This window comes from Aquarana catesbeiana, linkage group LG11, assembly GCF_042186555.1.
Source record: "Aquarana catesbeiana isolate 2022-GZ linkage group LG11, ASM4218655v1, whole genome shotgun sequence".
NCBI lineage: Eukaryota > Metazoa > Chordata > Amphibia > Anura > Ranidae > Aquarana > Aquarana catesbeiana.
The window spans coordinates 217,972,521-217,993,873 of record NC_133334.1 but is presented as its reverse complement, the minus strand read 5'-3'; the positions used below and the strand labels follow the sequence as shown (position 1 = coordinate 217,993,873).

At 41.6% G+C, this 21,353-nt stretch overlaps 1 protein-coding gene across 2 annotated transcripts in view; it reads right to left on the bottom strand.

Moving 5' to 3' along the window:
• Positions 1–5,110: 5,110 nt before the first annotated feature.
• LOC141112452 (ribosomal protein S6 kinase alpha-4-like) overlaps positions 5,111–21,353 on the bottom strand; it is a 97,772-nt gene continuing 81,529 nt past the window's right edge. For both annotated transcript variants that reach the window (XM_073605311.1, XM_073605312.1), the window contains exons 16-17: positions 16,795–16,958; positions 5,111–15,355 (exon numbers count right to left, since the gene is read on the bottom strand). In XM_073605311.1, coding sequence (XP_073461412.1) covers positions 15,134–15,355; positions 16,795–16,958 — 386 coding nt within the window. In that variant the 3' untranslated portion in view covers positions 5,111–15,133. The remainder of the gene's footprint in view (positions 15,356–16,794; positions 16,959–21,353) is intronic.

Here is a 21,353-nt window from a genome sequence, read left to right as displayed (position 1 = left end):
TTTTGCTTTGGCTTTCTCAGTCAATAATGAGTTTCGTTTGTCCCTCACATCCGAGAGCTGATCTGCTACTTGTGCCAGTGAGGCCTTATGAATTTGTTCCAGTTTATGAATGTCCATGAGTAAAGTGTCAATCTGAGCACAGAGAAGCTTTTTACGGTGTGTCCCTAATTTAATGAACGTGCCCCGCATCACACATTTATGCGCTTCCCATGAGTTAAAAGGAGTAGTGTCTTCAGTATCATTAGTGAAGTAGAATGCCAAGTCTTCTCAGGTCATGTGAGAGTGATTCGTTCAGTTTTCAACGCCACTCACATGTTTCATGTCTCCCTAGTTCCAAAGAATAGTGGGTAGGGGCATGGTCCAAAATCGTGACCAATCCTATGGCTGCCACCAAGAGGAAGGGAAGAGCAATCTGAGAGACCAGTAAATAGTCTAGTCTGGAAAAAAAAGTGAAGTCTCTATCCCGTGGGTTGATTGTCCTCCAGCTATCCACTACTTCATGGTCATGAAGCATAGTTTTAACCTTCCTCAATTTTACGTGTGAAAGATGGGATGCCCCCCGTGACTCATCTAGAGTCGGATCCAAGGTCAGATTCAAGTCACCCCCCACTAGCACCAGTCCCTCTTTGTGTTGGTATAAAAAGGACAGACATGAAATCAGAGCGGAGATTTGACTCTCGTTACATAGGTACATACAGGCCAAAGTGATTTTGTGGCCCTTTGACTATGAGGATATGTCCAATTTCGTCCCTAATGACCTGGGTTTCTTTCCAGGGCACTTTGTTGGAAAGTAAAATCGAAACTCCCTTGGACTTTGAGTTTGGGGAGGCACTGTGGTACACAATAGGAAATCTGTGGTTTCCCAGTTTGGGAGTGCTCTCTTTTTTAAAGTGTGTTTCCTGAACGAAAACAATGTGAGCTTTGAACCTCCAGAGCTCTGTTAGTAGTTTGGTAACTTTTTCCGGGCTATTGAGGCTTTAACATTGTAAAAGGTCAATGACAAGCGAGTCATCGCAGAATCCGTATGGAGACCGATAACGGGGGCCTCCGAGATGTAGAAGAAGAAAAAAAAAAGAAGGGGAAAAAAAAGGGGAAGGGTGGAAGAGAGGAAGAGGAGATCGAGTGAGAAGCAAAGTAGAGCAGAAGGTTTATGCTAGATGGAAATCCAGCAGTAGAAAAGAAGAATGTCCAACAGGACGCGGCACTCAGATCCCATCAAACAGAACAAGAAAAATGGAACCATGTTTCTAGCAATCCTCCCTTTGAGGAGAAGTGGGTACAGTGGGGGAAGTGGAAAACCAAAGCAGTGCACAGAGGTGTGCTGGTACAGGAGGCACATTCGCAATATGTGAAAACAGTTAACTTGACCCATACCTATTTGGCCTAATGAAATGAGAGAGTTAAGCTAACCATACAAGCTATAATAATGTAAGGACCTATAAAATATCAACCGTAGCCCCTCATGGTGTATCTCCAGGGCTCAAGAAGCAATGATGTACCTGGTGGACAGCTCCTCCCCTACAGGGGATGAAGAACCTTCCAGGGTAAGTTCCCTCTCCCACGTACACCCCCCTGGGGATGTGGCAAGTCATCCCTTCTCGAGGTCGGAGCGAGCAGGATATTAAGATCTCCATTAGGGAGCAGCATTTGAACTACTGGTAATTTATGCAGAGAACCAAAATAGATTAAAACACAATAAACATAAACATATGAGTCAAAGGTGTAAGTGTCAAAAAGGCTTAACTATGCTAGTCTGCCCATCCAAAACCACACACCACAGAGCCCTGATAGCACGATATACCAGAGAGGGATGTCCTCCCCGCAGCATAGATTATTGAGAGGGACAATTTTCTCACCATCTAACTCCAGGCCAACCTGATAATAACAGTAAACGTTAAAAAAATCATTAAAAAAAATCATTGCAGTTGTACTTCCAACCAGGCAGACCAGGGCCTCATAGCAGAAGCCAACAATGAAACAGGTTATTATTTTGTAAGTATATGGTAAGTCTCCCCAGGCTCCCATAAGGAAACATAGCATTAGTAAACAGAACATAACATAACCCCGATGCCACTTGTATATCTGAGAAATTAGATCAAACAAGTAATATTAAGGGGCTCTGGGGCCTAAAGGTGACCAATGTGAATACAATGGGTAAATTGGAAACAAGTGTGTGGTCTAGATTGACCTGTAACACATGTGGATAAGCAAAATTTCTTAAAACTGTATGTGCATAATCAAAAAATATAATCAAACACAACGTGTATATAGTCTAAAAAGGAAAAAAGACTGACAAGAGAGTAAATACACAGTACCAGATTTCAAAGAAGGCCTGATGAAGTTACCTTTTTTAGAGAGACCGAATTGTTGGTGCTTTTCTGGACAAACCTCACAGGAGGTAAAAGCACCTTCCTTCCGTAAATTACAAAGGGCAAGAAGCCATAGCGTAAGCAAGGACCTTCTTTTTCTGTGCATAAGTACCTTTTATCATCCTTCGGGCACCTCGGACAAAGGCTCTAAGCCTTTCAAGTCCCCCGCTAATGGTCCCAAACGTCCTTAGCAACACAAAACCAGTAAGCACGCAGACAAGTCCCACACTGCATGAAGGTTTGTTCCTACCTGTTGACTTCAGGGTAAGTGTCAACTTTGCTGGTACGCAGATGTTTGGAATTCTCACCTCCATGACAACTAGGTCCACAGGCTGAATAAAAAATAAAAAAGGTGTACGGCCAGCTTATCAATGATTATCAATGTACCCCTAACTTTTTTTTCTGTCCTCCTGGGTGAATATGATCCACCCTCACTTTCCATACGTACTACAGTATATCACCTGTCTTTTTGTTGGGGAACATTTTTTGCTATAGGGCACTGCGATTTCTAGTTTACAACATAGTACAAAGAGAATAACTGGGAGTGAGCAGAACAGCTCAGAATTTATGACATGATCAACAGGTATTTGTTGGCAATTACTGAACAAATATAACAAAACACTTTCCTTGCTCTATTTACCAACCCTTTGGCAATTCCTGTGAGACAATGGTCTGTTTTGGTGCTTATTTAGATCAGCAAAAGAGAGGAATCTAGTAGTTAATGGTTTGGGTTATTTATTTAGTATTATTCTTACTTTTTATGTGCTGTCCATCCCTTTGTTTTGTTTTTTTCCTCTGATTTTTTACAGTGTATCTTGCTAAGAGAAATGTTGCACAACAAAATTTCAAGGGATTGCAGAAGCACAAATTTGCAAAAACTATGACACTATTTATTTCATTTTTATTATTCAAGCAAACTCGCCCATCCATCTATGTCTCTATACTTTATTTTCTTGAAAAATCATTTTGAAAATCACCCCCTTGCATTTCTGGCTGTGGCCATCTTGAGTAAGGGCAGATGATTTGTGTAGCATTTACTTCCTAGAATCCTTCTGCTCTTAGGTCAGGCATATACAGTAAGGGAAAAAATTATTTGATCCCCTGCTGATTTTGTATGTTGTCCCACTGACAAAGAAATGATCCGTCTATAATTTTAATAGTAGGTTTATTTTAGCAGTGAGAAAAGACAGTATATCAACAAAAATATTCAGAATAACGCAAAACGTTATGAATTGATTTGCATTTTATTGAGTGAAATAAGTATTTAACCGTTTTGCAAAACATGACTTGGTACTTGGTTGCCTTGTTGGTAATCGCAGAGCTCAGATGTTTCTTATAGTTGGCCACCAGGTTTGCATACATCTCAGGAGGGATTTTGTCTCACTCCTGTTTGCAGATCCTCTCCAAGTCATTAAGGTTTTGAAGCTGACGTTTGGTAACTTGAACCTTTAACTCCCTCCACATATTTTGTATGAGATTAAGATCTGGAGATTGGCTAGGCCACTCCAGGACCTTAATGTGCTTCTTCTTGGGCCACGCCTTTGTTGCCTTGGCCATGTGTTTTGGGTCATAGTCATGCTGGAAGACCTATCCATAACCCATTTTCAATGCCCTGGCTGAGGGAAGGAGGTACTCACCCAAGATTTGATGGTACATGGCCCTGTCCACCATTCCTTTGATGCGGTGAAGTTGTCCTGTCCCCTTAGCAGAAAAACACCCACAAAGTATATTGTTTCCACCTCCATGTTTGATGGTGGGGATGGTGGTCTTGGAGTTATAGGCAGCATTCCTCCTCCCCCAAAAACAGCGAGTTGATGCCAAAGAGCTCGATTTTGGTCTCATCTGACAACACTTTCACCCAGTTCTCCTCTGAATCATTCAGATGTTCCTTGGCAAACTTCAGACGGGCCTGTACATGTGCTTCCTTGAGCAGGAGGACCTTTTGGGCGCTGCAGAATTTCACGGCATAGTGTGTTACCAATTGTTTTATTGGTGACTATGGTCCCAGCTGCCTTGAGATTATTGACAAGATTCTTTTATGTAGTTCTGGGCTCATTCCTCACCGTTCCCATGATCATTGAAACTCCACGAGGTGAGATCTTGCATGGAGCCCCAGACAGAGGGAGATGGTGGAGAGATTGTAAACTGATTGATTGCTTCTGTGGACAGGTGTCTTTTATACAGGTAACATGCTGAGATTAGGAGCACTCCCTTTAAGAGAGTGCTCCTAATCTCAGCTCGTTACCTGTATAGAAGACACCTGGGAGCCAGAAATCTTGCTCACTGATAGGGGTTTAAATACTTTTTTTAATTAATAACTTTTTTGAAATGCGTTTTTCTGGATATTTTTGTTGTTATTCTGTCTCTCACTGTTAAAATAAACCCACCATTAAAATTATAGACTGATTATTTCTTTCAGTGGGCAAACGTACAAAATCAGCAGAGGATCAAATACTTTTTTTCCCTCACGGTAGGCAGGGGGGTGTGGTTAGCGGAGAAGGCCCCTTTCTCCCGTCCTGAAGACTTCTGGGATGTATGACATCATTTGCCTAGGGCCTGGAAACCAGAATTTAACTAAAGAAATGTAAAAAAAAGTTTAAAACAAGTAAATATGACTTTCTTATTTACTAATGATAGCAGCATAAGAATTACAATAGTAAATGCCGATTCAGAGAGTAAAGTTATGCTTTAAGCAAATATGAAGTTTTGAGTATTACAACACAAAAAAAAATCAGTGCACATTTATGGTGAAAAGAAAACGTTTATTTCATTAAAAAAATAAAAAAGACACAACAAAAAAGTCAGGGTTTACAATTGTTTTTATAATACATTCTGACCCCAGATCACAACGCTGTGTCATATTAATGTCTTTGTTTAGCATGTTTAATGACCACAGTCATTAATGCTCAACTACCCATCAACAACTAGAAAAGCGTTGTTCATTTCTACATTGAAGAGGATGGCCATTATTCCAAGATCACTGTTACCATACTTGTATTATTTTCAGAGCCATGGCAGTGTTTTAGAAAAAAGAAGAAGATAAAGCCCTGCTGAACCCTTTAGTTATTACTGCAAAAACAGTTATAAAAAAATGAATTAAGTAAACTGTATTTAAGCTCCTCGATAAAAATTACAGGCCTTTGAAGTACTCAAAATGTTAAAATTTTGCTGGCTTCAAAAAAGGTGGCTGTACAGATATATACAAACTTCTCACATGAACACAGCATTCCACGTGTCTTCATAAATGCTTGTTGCAATGTGCAAAATTTGGACATTTTCCATGGGGTACAAGACATGCTATAGTAGCCTTTACAGTACTGTTTTTTCTAGCATGTGGTGTTCAAAGTGACCACAGTTTCACTAAAATTTTTGGCAAACTGTATAGCCTGTACCTCATTGAAGATGAACCCTGAAAATACACCCTTGCAGCGGGGACCCCGCACTGCAAAGGTTGAATGCTCATTAAGTCTAGTGATAGAGAAATAATCTGTACTACTCACCTCATCCCTCGCTCTTGCATTCTATTCTTTCTGGCATTCAGGGTTGTTAGCGCCTTTGCTGTTTTCATGTACAATGCAAGGTCCTGCATTGTATGTGATAAGGTCAGAAAAGCACCATAGAGAAGAGACTGTGGGTGACTGGTCGTAACAGCGTAGGGGAAGCCTGGCCTAGACTTAACAAACATTTAACACTTGCTGTGTAGAGAGGCCCACTGCAAGGCTGTTTTTTGTGCAATTCTCAGAGTTTAGCTTTAGGTAAATCAACCCCAGTATGTCAGAGACAAACCATAACACTGACAGGATTTACCAGCACAAGCGGAAAGCGCAGGAGACTGTCAGGGGATAATTCACTTTCACACTTTGTAGGGTAAAGCCGGCCATAGATGTTTGGAATCTAGACCCGGTTTAGCAGGAACCAGCAAAGATTCAAACCATGTATGGGCAGGCTGAATGTACCCAAGTTGATAGATTGATCAACTTGGGTACAACCAGCCTGTCAGATCTTACATGCAATTATTGCTAGTGGCTATGCCACTAGCAATAATCGTATATAAAATCTGGCAGGCTGGTTGTATATAATCACTGGTTGTGTATAATCACTGTGTTCTCCCAGCGGGGAAGGTTAGCTCCGGCCCCCTGCTGGGAGAACACAATGGCTCCACAGGAGAGATTCCCCCATCAACACAGTCAGTTGCAGGAAAGAAAATCGCTCTATCTATGGCCAGCTTAAGTATAATTTACAGGCATATTCTTCTCATTACCCCCCACTCAAAAACAAAGGATCACTTTACATGAATTTGTTCAACATGATAAAAACATAACAAGGTTGTAGAAGGTGCTGTTCACAAAAAGCATTCTAACTGAACTCCAGGTGTGATTTTAATTGCATACCTACATTGGTCCAGCTTAGACAAATGTAAGTATGCATATCTTATACCTGAGCAACCACTGTGGAAGCTGGCTGTCACTGTAATAACAGTCAGGCCCCATTCACACCTGAGCGTTTTTTTGCTTGTAGCTCTAAAACGCTCAAAAAGCCAAATCCCATTAATTTCAATGGCCCCTGTTCACATCTGAGTGTTTTGTCACCTGAAGCAAAACGCCTGAAGCTCCAAAAAGTACATGAGCTTCTTTTTGGCAGATTACACACGTTTTTGGCGCCATAGACAACTTCAATAGAAACACCTGATTGTTTTCTGCTCAAACAGCAGCTCTCCACCCCTAATTTCCTGTCCCTATCCTCCCCTTAGTGCTTTCTATTAGCTAAACTAAAATGCTTGAAGCTGTAAAACGCTTGTAATGCACTTCTAAAACGCTTTAAAAAAGTTTGTAAAAAGCTGCAATAAAGCTTAAAAAAAAATAAAACGCCCAAAATGGAGCCTTATAAATTGCATTAAGCACAGTGCATCTCACCCACTCAGACATAAATCTTCACATTTATTTCATTCCATTAAAAAAATTATTTTGAGAACCTAAAAAAAAGTGAAGTTTTATGTGGGTGGGTGAGATGCGCGGTGGATAAACAATATTTCACCCGCAATTTATAACTATAACTGTCCCACAAGAGGGACACAATTTTTTTGTCAATCCCAATAGTGGTAGTTGCTACTACAGATGAGCACAGCTGTTCCACTACAAACTGACCGGGGGGGGGATTTTCAATCAATACAAGGTGTTTTTTGATTGGACAACGCAGAGAAGAGGGGTGGTGATATCACATTCATTGTGATGTAATGTTCTTTGAAAAATATACAGGGCATTGTGTGAATATCTGTAGTGACCAGCGAGTGAATCCCTGTGGTCAATGTGTGGTGGGGCAGCTGTGCAGGGCCCAAAAGATCATGGGGACTACTACAGTGGTTGTCAGCTTCCACAACTGTTCCTCAGGAATGAGATGAATGCTTACATTAGTCTAAGCGGGACCAATGCAAGTATACAATTAATATCATAACTTCAGTTCAGCTTTAAACTACTGAAAACATTTGAAGTATGGTAACATTTGCCTGAGTGGTTACCCTCTTTAATGCTTTACTGACCTAGTGCATACATTCCTTAGGAGAGACCTCCTATCCCAGCTCTCCTGACAGATGCTTCTGCCCTTAAAAGTGCATATTAGTGACAATTTCATTATTACTCATTCTGCAAAGCAAACATTTAGAAAAATCAGCAAAGCTTCACCAGTTAAAGGACATATAGTGCTGAATTTTGTTTGAAAGAAGATAAATTACAGTATACATGAATATGAACAGAACTCACAAGAAGCCTTTTTGAAAGTAAGCATTGCTGAAATATGTTTTTCTAATATATGCTGCCTCAAGTTTATGTAATCACAGTAGGCTACTTACTTGGAATACCCATCCTCAATGTTCGAAGGTAAGGTAAGGTGTTAAACATAGCCAGCAAAAGCAACAGTGCCACTTACAGGCACAATACATTATATAACATTGCACTGAACTTGTTATTTTAGTCAAGAATGCATTTTACAGCTTTTATTACAGTTTCAATTATTAAACAACCCCTTCTAATTAAATTAGCCCATCTATTCAACATCGATATTTTAGTTCTTGGTAGACTTTTCAATATATTTTTTTCTCTTAAGGACCCAAGTGGTGAGTTCTTTGTATGCAAACCCCCATGATCAAAATGAACTGTAGGTTGCAATCTGCAGCGGGTGTCAATATCAAGTTAATGACACTCCAAACGCAGGCCATAAACGCAGTGCGTTTGCCCATGTCGGATCGCATGGTAAAGGAGTACAATGCAATCCGGTTGCAGCGAGTAGTGCATGTACTACTTTTGGTGCAGTGCGATTTTAGCCTATTCCTAGTGCGCACGGCCCTTAAGGGAGCCTACTCTGCCTGTTTTATTTTGAATTATGGAGAATGCTACAGAAGAACTGAGAACACCCAAAATCTTAATGTGGGCAGTAGCAGATCTCACAGCTAGAGTTCCTAGCACATGGGTTCCACCAATGACTAAATTATCTTTCAAGGGTGAGCTAAACCTTTAAAGCTCATCTGTACATTTTCTAAGTAGAAGTTGTATGAAAGTCAACGTGGTCACAGCCAGAGAAACACACCCAACATCTAAATAATCTGCAGGACATGTATGGGTTAGTGTAGGACTGTAGTTTGAATATATGCCGCCTTTGGTGCTACAATCCAATACTTCAGTCAACTTTATTTTTTGGATAGAGTGGGAAACTGTCTGTTGCTCTCTAAAGCCTAGTACACAGGGGCCGAATGTCAGGCGGCATCGGCCGGGTTAATACTAACCAGCCGACATTCAGCCCGTGTGTACTGCAGTCGGTTCCACTGTTCGGCCGGCTTCTGTCGAAGTGGCATGACCAAAAAAGGTCTGCCAAGCGGCTCCCGATGAGTGCTCTCAGCCAATGGCTGACAGAGCTGACTGGAGTGTTCTGGCGCAACAGTCCCCCTGACAGAACACAATGGAACAGCAGGTGAGATCGCTGTACTAGCATTGGATAGTTAGTACAGCAGCTCCTCCTGAGCGGTCAGTTTCTTTTCGTTCAGCCCTGCTGGGTTGAACAAACAAAAAAAACTACTAGTGTGTACTAGGCTGTAGGGAGATTTCCTTCTCACCTTCAGACTCAGTGACAACACTTTAATGGGATCACAAAGTGATGGGAAATATTTCAACAGGATCACAATTAACAACATTTTTAGTAGAGAAGGTTGGACCCTTCACCAGGTTTTTATTTCTGCCTGTGTACCCTGTTGGAGATTGGTCTTCACAATGATCACTGGGACATGAGAACTTATCAACAAGGACACTGACAGCAGCAAAAGCTGACAAACGCTCTATATTTTTACTGCTTTATTAAAAATAGATAAAAATTTGACAAGAGGTACACAATTAGTAAATCACCATCCCATTTAAAAATTCCTATCTTATCACTCCTCTATTATGTTTGTAATGGCAAACCACAACCCCAAGTATGCTTACAAAAACAACTGATCTCCTATCACCAGCAATCAGTGTAAACTTTAAAACCGGTCCACTTGTTGTGGTCTGAATTCGCTGGAAATGGTCTTTTGATTCTAATGGCCATACAGCACATTCAGTGATATTTCCCATTTCATTGCACTGTACCATCTTTCATTACGATCCACTAGAGGGCCTTAGCTGTTCAAAAGAGTTTGCATCGATTGCTACTGTAGTATTATGATCTTTATACATATTGTTACATTTCTCTGTACCCTGGATTTTCTGTTTAAAGTTAATGAAAGCACGTAAAACTGGTCCACAATTGCTAGAAACTATCTCCATTATGGCCTACACTGCCCTAAAACAATAGCAAGTGAGATCACAAAATGCACAACACTAAAATGTATTATTGAGAACTGTGCCATTGAAAATGATAGTAAAATATCTTCCATGGGCTTTGAGTGTAGTTTAAATATTGAGGTGTGAAAAGGGGGTCTCAGAGTGTTAAAGTGTATGTAAAGCCAAAACTTTTTTTCTTCTGGATAGAGTGAGGAAAGGTTACAACCCATCAACTTTTTTTTGTTGCCCCCTCTCTATTTGTCTTGCTGACCATTGACTCCAGTACATACTGTCATGAAAAATCTGACATTTTTTATTTGCAAGAGAAACAGGGAAACCTTCCAATAAGGAAACCAGCTATGGTGACAAATGTCTCATAGGGGATATTCCCTTTAAAGAGGAAGTAAACCCTGATGGGTTTACTTCCTCTTTGTTTCCCTGCAAAGGTAAAGCATAATGGGCTACTATGCATCGCATAGTAGCCCATTATGTGTCACTTACCTGACACAGGAGCCTGCGATGTCCCCGATTTCTTCACCAGCTGGAAGCGTCCATCTTCCTTCCGGGGTCGCGGACTCCGGCTCTGTGACTGGCCGGAGTCGCATGACGTCACTCCCGCGTGTTCGCGCGGGAGCCGCCAGTCACGGCAAGCCCTTCTATTGGAACGACACAGCGTGAGATTTCTAAAGTGCGCATGCGCTGAATAGGTCGGCGCATGCGCAGAAGAAATCCTTGTACGGGGAATTGTAAATATCTCCTAAACTGTGTAGGTTTAGGAGATATTTACAGCACCTACAGGTAAGCCTTAATATAGGCTTACCTGTAGGTAGAAGTGTGTTGTAAGGGTTTACAACCACTTTAAGCAGGATAAGTTTACTAAGGTAAAAAAAAATGCATTTTCTTTATTTTATTCTAGTAGCCTGCAGAGCTTTGCACCCGTGATCGTGAGTGCAATGCCAGGCTCTTGAAGACTCTCAGTACAACTGTCTGCCCAAACTTCCCATACAGGCAGACAGTTACTGAAGAGCAGGGAGACTCAATGAACTATGAGGGATGCTCACCAGCACCATTGCAGTTCATTGAGAACTACAAGCTATTTGCCTTGGTGGCAGACTGGACTTGTACTTCATTTATTCACAGATAGCTGTGAATGAATGACGCGGCTGTGTGAGCAGCTGCATTGGTTTTAAACTGTGATAGCGGGTGTGGGAAGAGGATCCCCTCACCCGCTGTCAAAGTTGGGGATGGGGGGGGGGTGTATTGGGGTGCTGCATTAGTAAGATGTTTCAACCAGAATATGGGTGTAACATGTTACTAAAGGTGAACTTAGCCTTTAATATGTCAAATGTCATCTTCACCTAGGTGCTGCTTCCCCTGCAGCACCTAGGTGAAGATGACATTAAGCTCTTTGTGCAGTTTAATAACAAAAATGTTATACTTACCTGCAACATGGAAGTCGGGGAAAAGTCAATATTTTTTATGTTCTCAACAGTTTTTTTTTTTTTAAAAAAGCTAATTCTCATGGGCAGAAGGACCCCTAACTAACAAAGCAAACCTTGAATAGAATGATCCTTTCTTACTTGCTTTGTTTAAAATACAGGAAATGATAGGAACCAGGCAAATAAAATGCTATGTATCTTAACCGTTCTGTCTCCAAAACAAAACAAAAAAAGTTTTGGCTTTTCATACACTTTAAATGATAAAAATCATGTCATATGGTTTCCAACAAAACAATTTTTATCAGTAAAAGCCACAATAGCTATGTGAGCTACTTAATAGCTGCAGAAGAGACTGGCAAATCTTGGAACTTCAGTACAGAAAAAAAAAAAACAATCCAACCCATGTATGGCCAGCATAAATGTGTAGGGACAAAAATATTCAACTAAGGCTGGCCATACATTATACAAATCTCTTGTACAATTTTCCTTTAGATTTACCAAAACTTTATAATATGAGATCAAACCTAAAGACTTTATGCAATCAGGCAGGCCCTTGCCCTACATGGTTGTAGGTAAATCTAAAGGCAATTGTAGAAAACTGCATAATGTATGGCCAGCCTTAAACAATCTGTACCTTGCCCCTAAACAACGCATCCCTTTCCACTGCTTTGCTCTTCAGTACTTATACACAAGTGGATATAGCTGCTCTATCTAGTATGTTCAAACTGAAGATTACTGGATATTTAAAGCCTACGCTAAACTGTGTATGAGACAACAGAAATCTTTGTATAATGAATTTATACACAAATCCCAGCTGCTTAATATATGGCTGGATATTGATCAGCTATGGAAGTCATTGCTTGGGTGATTATTGGCTTAGGTCCATTAGCACCTAATCTGCTACCATAATTCAAACGACATTTTTTAAAATTAAAAAATCTAACTTGGCATACTTACATACTCTGCAATGGTTTTGCACAGAGCAGCTCCAATCCTCTTCTTCTGGGGTCCCCTGCCAACACTTTAGGCTCCTCCTCTTCGGCAAGTGCCCCCATAAAATGTGGCTTTCGCTCCCGAGCTGCCCTGCCTGCATCTATGAACACAAGGTGGGCGGCTCGGCCCTGTCACCCGCTCGCTTGGCACAACATTTCATTGACAACAGGGGGAGCCAGGGATATGCCCAGGGAGGAGGGACACAGCTGTGAGAACCATTGCTCTCGTGCACATCGATGGGATCGGATCGGCCTCATGTACTAGGGTTTTGCAGCACAGAAGGTTTTTCACCTTAATGCATAGAATGCATTAAAGTGAAAACCCTTAAGGCTTTAAAACCTATTTAATGCACACAGGGGTACAAGTCCTGTTTTTCAACCAGTGTTTATAAACTGGACCATTGGAAGGCATAAAGCCCTTTCCTTGGAGATGGACAATCTGCAGCATAGAAAAATATTCTGTAACAAATCTATAAAATACAGATTATATCTGAAAAATATAAAAAGTGCATTATTTTGTCTTGTTCTCAGGTCACAGCGCAAACATAGTGACACCCTGCAGGCATCCGATTTCGGAGCCTCAGCTATACAAACAAGACCTCTGGCTGACAACAGCTAACATGATACACTCTAAGGCCCCATCTGATTACAACTGACAAAGTACTATACAGAGCAATGTTTAGTACTATATAGAACCCTTCACGTCCCTACATTCTAACAGTCAGTATGTTCAATAATTCTAGAAAGCTCTCCAAATATTAACCCTTTAGGTCAAAAATGTTTCCAAAAGGTGTGCTGCACAAAGAAATGATAGGCTGATACCAATACATACACAATATACATGTGTCAGCCTCTAACACTGCTTAAATAATCTGCTCAGCTAAAAGCATTTCTTTTCGTTTGCACCAATGCATCATTCTGCATACAATACAGCTATACACAGCACAAGTATTAACAATGCTCAGCTCATATTTATACACATTAACCCACACACATTTCCAGGTGAATACTGCTCTGCATAGATATATTTACTCTTTATAGATACAAAGCTTTGAGCAAATGTATACTGCACTTTACAAATACGCATACACAGATGCCAATGTACATACAGTATTTCTGAAAAGCTCTAAATTAAAATACATCATTTAAAAACTTTTAAAATGCTTAAAAATCTATTTGTTTTGCAAATTCTGTACAACTCTATTTTTAATGACGTACAACTGCTGAATGTGCAGGTGGCAGGAATAGGTCATCTGTATATTTGCTATAACTAAACACAATCATCTATACATAAAAAAAAGCTGTCAAAGCCACACTTTGTATACTGCACTGTCACCAACCTTTTGAGAAATTGTGCTCCAAACATTTTTTTATTTTGTTTCCTATGGTGTGTAGGGCTGGACGTTACTGTAAAAAGCATCCTAAAAAGATTACAATCATGTCCCCTACTCTCTAGCAGCTACGCTGCAACAAAGCAGCCTCAGCTTTATCATATACAGGAGGAACCTGTTTCTAAAAGCCCCAAATAGCAGGTATAATGCATTTCTGCTGGTTTTACCCCATCAGCGCTTTGATTTATATATAAAAGCTCAAATGACAGTTTAGATCCCTCTTTTAATTCCTCGCCGTTGTAAAAAAAAATCTGAAATATTGTTTCTATGTATTCTATTGACGTTGCAGCATTTATAAGGTGGTGACACTGGCAAAAAACACACACAAACTGTACAGGATAAGCACACCACCTAAGTGGTATACATGAGTTTTTAAATGCACGCTTTTTTTTTTTAAAAAGCTACCATGGGTTTTGTTCTACTTTGCCAGTATTGATCCTCCATTGCTGTTCTTACCAATTCAATTGCCCTCTTTTCAGTACTCTTTTTTTTTTTGCTGGCCTGTTTAATGCAGCTTTATAAATACCTGCAGACTTTGCCAGCTAAGCCTGTTAGAGAATCGATGAAGTATGAAGATGAAGAGCTGCCTAATAAACAAGCTCCAGAAAGATACCATATAGCAAGAAAAAAAGGAATCACCTCTTAGCTGAATATGGCAGTTCATCTTAACATCCTATATATGTATCATGTAATACAAAAGAGATTCAATTGAACAAATGTGCTACTGCAGCAAATTTGAACATTGGAGCTGCCACATAGAGTATGCTGGTGCAGAAAACCCAATTAAAGCTAGGGGTCAAGCCAAAACCTCATTCTGCCCTTCCCTAAAGGTGCACATTCAAGCTGGGAGGGAAGACTGACAATTCACTGATACTGAATAATGGCTAGTGTCTAATATATCATTTCCACGTATACCTCAATACATAAAGCATACTGAACAGTTCTGGATTGCATGAGCCACTCCCAAGCTAAACACATGCCTGTGTATGAGCACTGTATTACTCACATATATACAAACCCTTAACTACTTTAAATACAATCGGTCCAGCAATTATGTTAGGAGTGAACATCCATTTGGAAAAAGCCCCCCTTCCCTTGGTCCTCCATGTCCAGAAAATAGCTTGGCCTGTAGTGTAAGTGTGTCAAGCGAAAACCTTACGAAATTGCTGGTCTATGATTCTGGGGAGGCGCTCTAGATTTAGGAGAACGGGCTGTGGTTGTGGCTGTTGTTGTTGATGATGATGAAGAAGTAGAAGAGGATGATCCGCTGCGTGTTTCACCTCCAGTGCTGCACTGCTTTAGTTTGCGTCTTTTAGCCAGTGGGGCATTTTCCACACTCTTTAAAAATACCCCCTCGCGTTTTCCACGCTTAAATGCCTGTAAACATGAAATTAAATCCATAAGTCCCTAAACACCTGACATCTACACAAAGAAAAGCTTTACTGACTACTCTACAGAAGTGTGGCAGAGAACAATGATACCACCCATAGTAATCAGATTTCACGCCTACTATAAAGATAGATTTCTTTAACATAAATAGAGGTCATTGAAACTAAAGCGGCCATAGATGGATCGAATCTTGGCAATCTTCAGCAGGGAACAACCGAGATTTAATCCATCAGTGGGCAGGCTGGTTGTACGCAACCAGTCTGTCATAGTTTTTTCAAGATGATTACTGCCAGAGGTTAAGGCATCCTGCGGGCATAAACACAATAACACTGCAGGAGGGATTCCCCCATCAACACTGTGTTGATGGGGGAATCAAGTGATTTTCTTTCTTTCATCCCGTGGTGGAAGGGAAGAAAATCAATTCATCTATGGCTTGCCTTAAATCTCCAGGGCATATTAGAAGTGTCATTATGCAATGGTCAACTTGACAATAACAATAATTTACCTACCTAAATAATTTTACACTTTTTTATGGACATATAAGACTTTTATTTGGTGCACTGTTTTAATAAATTCCCTTACTATAACTTTTATTATAAGCTGTCAAGTAGACAAAAATGTTTTTAAATTTATAGCTTATATTTTCTAAAACATTTTTAATTAATTAATTCATGTTTTTTAGTTTAGTATTTCATTTTAAAAGATAAGTGCACATTCAGAGAAAGTCCCATCTTCCCAAAGTCCAACCGCCTCACCACCCTTTCTACAGCTGCATACCTTGATCCGACTCTGTGGATTGCACACATCCTCTGTCTCCTGACCACACCTACAAGGTACAGCCCCATAGAAGTCTTTGCAGCCTATCTACTTAAGTCTCCGGCTGTGCAGGATTTAAACAATCCCAGGGATGGATCGTGGCAAGTATGCATCTTTGGAAAGAGGAGGTGGGATCTGTTAAGTTAGTTAACGGGGCACAAGTGCACTTTCTCTTAACATGTACTGTACTTATCCTTTAACAACTGCAGGCTGTCAGCTGCTCCTGTTAATGTGGCTGTGCAAGGAAGGAGCCTGTACTGCTGCAAGCTCCTAGTTACAAAATTGAATGTAGATTCATGTTCTATGGGAAATTGTGCAGAGGAATGTAAGTCTATAGGTTACAGGTTCAAAGAAGTTCTGTTTTAAATAAGATTTTTTTTTATATACATGACTGACCCCATGACATAGACTAGAATAAATGGTGTAAAATTCATTTATGCCTACTATTCAGAGATATCTTCTTTTATCTCCATCAAGTCAGTGGCACGGAGCACTGGGATAGCCAATCATAAAAAGAGCACTCAGGCAGCTAGACCTTAGAGAGTTCTTTAGCTGATGTCTAAATGGAGTGGATTTGTGCTTAAAATGTAAAAATATTTAAATGCACTAACCATGAAGGTGGCATTAACGAATGTCTTGGTGGCCATACCACTGGATTCCAAGACATCTGGCGTCATGAGAGGTGTTGAAGACAGTGGACGACCTCCGCACAGCCAATCGCTTTCCTTGAGTTCACTGAGATTCAGCCGACAAGAAGGATCCACAGTAAGCAAACCTGAAAAGAGAAGTTTTGTCAAAGTTTTTTTTTGTCACATAGCACCACTTGTTGGTGCACCAGTTTAATTAACTGGTGTCAAGGTTACTTTGAGGGAACAACTCAGAACTGTTTTTCTTACCAGTAAACCTTTTCAAATGTTTAAGGCTCTCAACATAGGTGAAACCACGCAATAATACCCAGTGGAAATGTCTCTCATTCTCCTTAGTTCTAAATTTGTAATGCAGAATCACATATGACAGTTACCTCCAGTGCTCCATAGATGAAATTTATCAGCTCAAGTTTCATCTTAGTTATCCCCATCTCCATGCACTATTTAAAAGGGAAGCCTGAGGACAAACACAACTATCAATTTTATGGTGTAGATGATTTTCTGTGGGCTAAATAAAGTGAATGTGCACCACACAAAGTGTGGCATAGCGCTGCAGTGGATGGTGGACCTGGTGACTGATGGGTGTTGTTTTTAATGACCATGTGTTTTTGCTATGTAGAAACTCCTACAGGGATATTATTCAATGGTTTCACAGCATATGTCGTGACTCTTAAAAGTATCACTTGGTATATGTGGTAGATATGCCTATTAGTACAACCTAAGAAACCCAAGTGGAATACAGATAACTACCAAAGGGACAATCTTTAAATGTGTACTGTAGTCACTAAAATACAGAATAGCAAACATTGTATAATTAATTGTATAATGTTACTACATTATACAATTCTTTAAAACTTTAATCCCCACCAATCCAGGAGTATATTATTCCCACTTGACCACCACTCTATTCAACTGCCGGGAATGAAAAATATACCCATATGTGACAGCATGAGGGCAGCTCCAACTGGGGTGACTTGGACCTTACACTTTCCTCTCTCCTAGTGGCTAAATGAATTAGAGGGGGAGTGAAGGGAAAATAAGTACTGGTATTTGCTGCCGAGGAGGTAATTGGGGGGGGGTCACGGAGTTGAACCTATTGCTTTGACACATGTTTGAGGTTTTAAAGTGTATCTGTTTGACACAAAATGTAATAGCCCACTGTCTTTAGAACAATCACTAAAAAATAGGATTTTTTAAAACAGCTTACCTGTAAAAATCCTTTTCTTTCGAAGGACATCACGGGACACAGAGCCACAGTAATTACTGATGGGTTATATAGGTATCACTGGTGATTGGACACTGGCACACCCTATCAGGAAGTTCAACCCCCTATATAATCCCTCCCCCTTGCAGGGATACCTCAGTTTTGTAGCCAAGCAATATAGTGTATTAGAAGAGGGGCGGGACCTCTGTGTCCCGTGATGTCCTTCGAAAGAAAAGGATTTTACAGGTAAGCTGTTTTAAAAAATCCTATTTTCTTTCTCGAACATCACGGGACACAGAGCCACAGTAATTACTGATGGGATGTCCCAGAGCAATGCTACCTGAAGGGGGGGAACCACGACCCAGTAGGGTGCAATCAGACCTGAGGACCCTGTACCGCTGCCTGCAGCACACTACGCCCAAAGGCGATATCCTCATGCCTTCTCACATCCACCTGATAGAATCTAGTGAATGTATGAACTGAAGACCAGGTTGTGGCCTTGCAGATTTGAGCCATAGAGGCCTGGTGATGCACTGCCCAAGAAGCACCAATAGCCCTTGTGGAATGTGCCCTGATCTGAAACGGAGGAATCTTCTGTTTCAAACCGTAAGCTTGAATGATCAACTGTCGAATCCATTTAGAAATGGTAGCTTTTGACGCTGCCTGTCCTCTATTGGGACCCTCTGGCAGCACAAACAAAACATCCGTCTTGCGGATCTGAGCAGTTGCCCCTAGATAGGCCTTAACTGCTCTTACTACATCCAACGAATGTAGAGATCTCTCTTCCAGAGAACAGGGATCTGGAAAAAAGGAAGGTAGAACAATGTCTTGGTTTAATTAAAAACAGAAACCACCTTCGGTAAAAAACTAGGATGAGGGCATAGTACCACTCTATCCTTGTGTATAATCAAATAAGGCTCCTTACAGGAAAGAGCTGCTAATTCTGATACTCTTCTAGCAGAAGAGATGGCCACCAGAAAAATTAATTTCCTTGTCAACAAGACCAAAGGAATCTGACTTATTGGTTCAAAAGGCTGTTTCTGTAACACAGCCAGGACCAAATTCAAGTCCCAGGGGTTTAGGGGCGCTTTAACCGGAGGATTAAGACGCATCACCCCCTGCATAAAGTTTCGGACCAAAGAATGCGAAGCAAGTGGCCGCTGAAATAATACTGATAAAGCAGAGACCTGGCCCTTGATGGTACTCAAGGCCAGCTTCATCTCTAATCCCATCTGTAGAAAATCAAGGATTCTACCTATGACATATTTCCTGGGATGCCAACCTCTGGATTCACACCAGGTTATATAAGCCTTCCAGACTCTATGATAAATCATCCTGGAAGCTGGCTTCCTTGCATTAATCAAGGTAGATATGACAGGACCTGAGAGCCCACGACTCTTCAGAACGTGGGTCTCAATAGCCAAACCGTCAAATTTAGCGTTTGTAAGGCAGGATGGAACACTGGAATTTGAGATAACAGGTCTGGGCGTACCGGTAGGGTCCACGGGGAACCTACCGTCATCCTTACTATTTCTGCATACCAAGTCCTTCTGGGCCAAGCGGGGGCCACCAGAAGTACCGACTTCCTTTCCTGCCTGATCCTGCGAAGGAGTCGTGGTAGTAGCAGAATAGGCGGGAATGCGTAAATCAGTGAGAACCGATGCCACGGAATCACCAACGCATCCGTCCCGCATGCAAGAGGATCTTTTGTCCTTGCCACAAATCTGTCTATCTTTTTGTTGAATCGGGATGCACAGAGATCTACATCTGGAACCCCCCATCTTTGGCATATGGCCCAAAAGACGTCGGGATGCAGAGACCATTCCCCTGGAAGTAACTGCTGGCGACTTAGATAGTCCGCCTGCCAATTCTCTATTCCCGGGATGAAAACTGCCGATATGCATGGCACATGCATCTCTGCCCAGACTAAGATCTGGTTCACCTCTTTTTGAGCAGCTCGGCTCCGGGTGCCTCCCTGATGATTGACATAAGCAACTGCTGTGGCATTGTCGGACTGGATCCTGACTGGACAACCCTGTAGCCTGATAGTCCAGGCCTTTAGAGGTAGATGTATCGCCCGGATCTCCAGAATGTTGATGGGTAAGGTCCTCTCTGTCTTGGACCATACCCCTTGGACCGCAGCCTGTTCCAGAACTGCTCCCCAACCTGACAGACTGGCATCTGTTGTTACCACCGTCCAGGTAACCGGTAGAAAGGATTTCCCCTTCTGCAGGTTTTTGGGTATGAGCCACCAATTGAGGCTCTGACGCACCGCATGCGACAGGTGCATCGGAAAGTCTAATGCCTGAACCTTCTTGTTCCAGGTCGACAGAATACTGTGTTGCAGCATTCTTGAGTGAAACTGAGCATAGGGAACCGCTTCGAATGAAGACACCATCTTCCCTAGTAGCCTCATACAAAGGCGGACTGAGGGACCCTTCTTGGTCCTTACTGTCAGAATCAGCTCTCTCAAAGCAGTGATCTTTGCCTGGGGTAGAAATATTTTCTCCTGGCATGTATCTATAATCAGACCTAAATACTCCAGTCTTCTTACTGGTTTTAGGAAAGACTTTTCTAAGTTGAGAATCCAACCCAGGTGTTCTAGATACCTGACCGTGGTCCTCAAGTTTCCATTCAAAGAGGCTACCGACCGGTCTATCAAGAGCAGGTCGTCTAGGTATGCTATGACAGCTATACCCTGAGCCCTTAATCTGGCCAGAGGAGGAGCCAAGATCTTTGTGAACACTCGAGGTGCAGTGGCTATCCCGAAAGGCAGAGCCACAAACTGGAAATGGCGCCCTCCTACCTCGAAGCGCAGAAACTTCTGATGAGCAGGAAAAATGGGCACATGCAGATATGCATCTCTGATGTCTATTGATGCCAGAAATTCTCCTCCCTGCAGGGTGGGAACTACTGTTCGAATTGATTCCAATGCGGAAGGATTGAATCCTTAGGAATCGGTTCAGATCCCTTAAGTCCAGAATGGGCCTGACATCCCCATTTGGCTTTTGGACCGTAAAAAGGTTGGAATAGAAGCCCAATCCCTGGTCCTTTGCGGGAACTATCATAATGACCTCCTGCGACAAAAGTCGCTCTAACATTAGCAGGAGCGACTGCTTCTTCTCTGGGTCTCTGGGAACATTTGATCTGAGGAACCGAGGAGAGGGGAATTCCTGAAACTCCAGCTTGTACACTAAGGTTACCGTGGAGATTACCCATCTGTCCTGGAAGTCCTCCCGCCAGAGCTCTGAGAACTGTCGCAGTCTTCCCCCCACTCGAGTGAGCGGGGGCGCCCCCTCATGCAGCGGTCTTAGTGTTT